Below are 4,734 nucleotides of genomic sequence, written 5' to 3' on the forward strand. Positions count from 1 at the left end.
TTGAAAAATGGAAAATGATTTAAAAAACTCATTTCTCCTAACTCTTTTAAAAAATAATTGTCTTATTTCGATTTGTCATTATTTCTGAAAACTAAGGTCAAATTTGATGACACATGAGAAGGTATTCTATTTTTATTTTTATTTTTCACGTCATAAAATAGCCAATATGATTTAGCATCTTACTTATGACGACCAATTTAGATGATCAAAATATGGTACTTGTATACTGCGTTCTGATTGGTCCAGGAGCATCTCCTATTCACCGTCGGATGCTCCTGGATCCAAACGGCTCGCCTGTCTCACCCACGTCACCCAACCCACAACGCGCACTCCTCCCACGCACCCAACCACCGCCCCTCTCTCTCGCGCGCGCGAACCCCACCCAACCCCTCGTGCCCTCCTCTCTCTCTCTCTCTCTCTCTCTCTCGAACCCTAGCGCTCCACTCCTCCCTGGCCGCCGCCACCTCCGGCGCCCTCTGTCCGGCGAGATCCATATGGATCGATCCCCTCCAACCCACGACTCCACGACTCCTCCTCCTCTCTGGATCGATCCGCAACCGCTTCCAACCCAGCCGCCGCCGCAGACCTCCCCCAATCCTGGCCTCCTCCACGCCGATTCAAGCGACACTTCCCACTTCCAGATCAAACCCTAGCCTGAGACCCCTTCCTCCTCGATGGCCAACCCCTCCATGGCGGCCGGCGGCGGGGTGCCGTTGGCGGAGGGGGTCCGCGCCGTCGGGGCCCAGATCCGCAACCGCTTCCGTGTGGCGCCCGTCGACCGCGTGGCTGCGGCCCTGGCGACGCGATGGTAGCATCGGCCCTGGCGGTGTTGGCGGCGGCGAGCCAGTCCCTGAGAAACCGCGAGATCCTCGACGCTGTGGGCACCACCGCGGCGGCGCTAAGCACCACCGATGCCGATGGGGTCCAACGAGGCGGACAAGCCGCTGCGGCGGATTGGCGCGTCGTTTGAGCAGCTCGCGGTCGTCTCCAAGCAGCAGCAGCCCGCGATGGCGGCGGGGGACTTCTCGCGCGCCTGCTCCAACGTCTCCGTCCTATTCTGCTGCCTCGGCATCGCCTTCAAGTTTGCGGAGATGGACTACGTAGCCAAGGCAAGTGGCCGCTCCTCCGCCCCCTCTCCTCCCCCGCTACCTGCTCTGCTGTTCGGTATGCTACTTCGTTGTGCTTGTACTGTATGTGGTAAAATTTTTGGTGATTCCTTCCCGGGACATTGGTTTAGTTGTGTTAAGCTGAGAGGTTTGGGATGAAATGACCCCAAAATTCTCAACCGGATCGAGTTGGTGAGTTCTGTTTGAGTTTACTTTTGATTGGTATACGCTCCATAGCTGCGTGCCATCCACGTGGGAAGGTAATTGTGTTGATCCACTTTAGTTTGAGGCTAGGAGGTTTGGGTGAAATGATCTGTCGAATTCCGAACTGGATCAAGCAGCAATAATTGGTTGTTTCATCAGGATCGGGCTGTCTAATTCTGCTACTGTGTGCTATGCTTGTTGAGGTTGTACGCTTCAGGTGTAGAATATCCTACCCACTTCTGCACTTGAGTCGCCGGAGAACCATGCACTACTAAGCAATGCAGTAGAATGGCACACTGAAGCATACACTACTTTATTGTTCACTTATGCTAGTTGTTATTGAAATTTGCCCTGTCAATTCCTTACTGAAATTTCCTCCTGTCGAATTCTTAATGAAATTGCAAGCTTTGTTACTGAATTACAGAAGTATCATTGCTTGTTCAAGAACAAATGTTTGACTGTATCTCCAATGCACTCAATCATTCTTTGTGATTACAGTTTTGACTCTATCTCCAGCATTGACAAATGCCATTGCTTGTTCAAATTTATACTGGAGTTGCTTGTTCAACACTGATAAAATATCATTGCTTGTTTAAGGACTCCACTATACTGAACAAATGTATTAATCCAGTATAAATCTCCCAAGGATTATGTGCAAGCAATTTCTAGGATCAGCAGATCCAGTCAACACTAGGGATCAATATTCAGTTAACACTAGGATCAATACTCAGTGTAACAATATTCAGTTAACAGTATTCTTCTTATATATTGTTGGTTTGTAGCATAAATTGTTGGCATGACAGCATAAATTGTTCGGCGTCTTGACACACTAATGCAATTGTACTGACAATTGGTAGTAACCAAAATCATATAAAGGCAGTCTGCTCTCCTTTAAATTATATTTCATAAACTATATTGAACCACTGCAGCTGCTATAGATTTGAGATTCACATCTTTTTACATTGCCTACTCTAGGAAGTTACTGTTGCGTAGTTAGTCTTTTTGCACTGCATTTGTACAATTGTATATTCTTGCCACTACTAGGTGATTCCTTGAATTATTCAGTTCGTTGTAGCATACCAGTTTGATGGAATTCCTAAGGTCTAAGGAGATAAACATTGGTATCCAGAATAGATCTACCTAAACCAACAGGCACAAAACATACATATCCCTTTAATCTGCATTAGTGCGTCTAAGTGGTTAGTGTATTGTAAGCTCCATCCATGGAGCGGTGAAATAAGCTGACGCTGTATAACGTGCAGCTAGCTTGCTGTTTAGACATTTTCCCGTTTTTAAGTATTACTTTTCTCTATATCTGTGAATTGGATTGTCGATCTTTCCTGGAGTCGATTTTGCGCTAGAGCTTCTAAAACTAACCAGTCCTGGGAAGAACTTCTTTCTTATCTTAATGTTTTGTAGAACCCCCAGATTGACCATATATATTGCATGCTATCATTCACGATACATGTTCTGTCTTTCCTATCATGTGTTCTAAGGGTTCAATCTACAAGAAAACCCATCAGACCTGTATATGTCATCTGATTTAGATCACTTAATTTCATACACGGATTGCTGAGGTTTTTTGATCTTGCAGGTCGCGGCGACCACCAAGAAGACACCCAACTCCCGCACCCCGAACTACCCTACCCGAGCCTGCCATTGCAGCTGCTGTGTCAAGTCCAGAACATCACCATGCATGTAGGTGTACTTGGTTCATCTTCAGGTTCAGGTGTAGGGGTTAGTGGCCTTAAGCATTAACCATTTAATCCTGATGAATGCTGCTTGTTTTGCACAGGCTGACAAGGACAATGACGAGGTCTACGCACAGATGACTCTGCGACCAATAAACTCTGTAAGTACTATCAGAAACGGAGCTTGGTGAAGATATTCAGAACATGCTGAACTGTGTTTTCTCTACATGTGCTTTTATCGGTTTGCATGCTGCATGTTTGATGTTTTGCCTGATCTGGGGACGAAATGGTACTGAATGCCTGAAAGTAACGTTAACAGTGTTCAGTTTAAGTGTACATTTCGAGATCAGTGCCAGTGTTTATAAACGCTCAAAATCTGTACAGTATTTCTTAGATTAACGAGTGCTTAGTGTATAATTTAGGAAAGTTTTAATAATACTACAGCAGATGCTAATTAAATCAGGAAGTGAAGCACTACCAAACGTACCGTATACAATGTTCAGTTCAAGTTTAATTTTCAGTTTAGTGCCAGAGTTTATCATCAACCCAAAAAATATATATCTGATTTTCACATTGACGAGTACTACTGCTTACTTCTCCCATTCCTTGGTTGAAGACTGTTTTGAACCGAGCCTTGCAGCAAGGAGGGAATGGCTGCGTCTGTTTTGTGCTTGGACGCCTTCTCCTAGTTGTGCTAAAATTGAGGTGCCTGTTTAATTAACAAGCACCTTTCATCCCCACTGTGACAGTAATGCATTGAGGTGCCTCTGGACTGTAGTGTATTAGGTTGCCAGGAGTAGTAAAACTTAGTGTTGTATTGAGGATTGAGGGTGGCTGGCCTTATAAGTTAATCATCAGCGTGAATGCTTTGTTTGTCTGATCCTCACAAATTAATGCTTCGCTCGTCTGGGTGTGTGATAATGCCATGTGTCTTGTGCAATCAGATTACATTTCTGTTTGTTATGGTAATATAAAAAATATTCGTGCTGTCAAATTTTTTATAGTGCGTGCCTTTCATTTCTTTAGTTTGATTGTTTCCCTTGTATTCAATATGCTTCTAGTGGCTGATCCTTCCATTTTTGTTGTGGCATCTTTATTTTCACAGGTGTTGTGTGTTCTGGAAGATGGAAGAGGAAGAAAACCTATTTTTGTTGAACTAAATTTTCTGTATTCTGTTTTGTTGTACGTATCATTTGATAGTTTTGTATAGGAACAAGTGATACTATTTTGTAGGGCTTTATGGCATGTGATGTAAACATATTTAGTGTTGAAATATGAAATTATTTGCAAAATTTGTCGATAAGGAGGATCATATGTATGAATATGTGAATGGGCTGAAAAGAGTATTGGACCAACTCCAGGATTGAATTATTATTTGAATGTATAAAAAGGCTGAATGTAAATCAGAAATGGGCTGCACAAAATTGTACATATATTCTTGAAAGGCCAAACGTGCATAAAAATTGACGGGCTGACCAGTTGGGCTTGGCCCATGTAGCTGACAAAAATTATCAGAAATAAATATACTAAATGGGCTTGGCCCATATAAACACCGAATTGGACCGGGCTGATTCTTATCCACGTCAGCTTGCCACGCTGGATCCTACGTGGCCTAGGGAGGCTGCTAGTGACCAAAAGTTTGGTCAAAGAACCAACGACTTTTTACATATCACAAAGAAGGTCGTGAATTTCAGTTTACAATCGCCAGCTTTTGGGCCGATTCTCGCCCATAT

At 44.0% G+C, this 4,734-nt stretch overlaps 1 protein-coding gene across 1 annotated transcript; it reads left to right on the top strand.

The window, feature by feature from the left end:
- Positions 1 to 392: 392 nt before the first annotated feature.
- LOC109741296 (accelerated cell death 11) lies at positions 393 to 4,293 on the top strand. The gene is made up of 4 exons (XM_020300372.4): positions 393 to 1,109; positions 2,905 to 3,008; positions 3,106 to 3,162; positions 4,107 to 4,293. The coding sequence occupies exons 1-3, from the start codon at positions 912 to 914 to the stop codon at positions 3,140 to 3,142; spliced, it is 339 nt and encodes a 112-aa protein (XP_020155961.1). The 5' UTR covers positions 393 to 911; the 3' UTR covers positions 3,143 to 3,162; positions 4,107 to 4,293.
- Positions 4,294 to 4,734: the final 441 nt, after the last annotated feature.

This window comes from Aegilops tauschii, chromosome 2, assembly GCF_002575655.3.
Source record: "Aegilops tauschii subsp. strangulata cultivar AL8/78 chromosome 2, Aet v6.0, whole genome shotgun sequence".
NCBI lineage: Eukaryota > Viridiplantae > Streptophyta > Magnoliopsida > Poales > Poaceae > Aegilops > Aegilops tauschii.

What these genes read in the sequence shown, in the direction of transcription:
- LOC109741296 (XM_020300372.4), top strand. Translation starts at nt 912, where the DNA reads ATGCCGATGGGGTCCAACGAGGCGGACAAGCCGCTGCGGCGGATTGGC. An exon ending in AGATGGACTACGTAGCCAAG is followed by an intron (nt 1,110 to 2,904) that starts GCAAGTGGCCGC and finishes TTGATCTTGCAG; the next exon opens with GTCGCGGCGACCACCAAGAA. An exon ending in TCCAGAACATCACCATGCAT is followed by an intron (nt 3,009 to 3,105) that starts GTAGGTGTACTT and finishes TGTTTTGCACAG; the next exon opens with GCTGACAAGGACAATGACGA.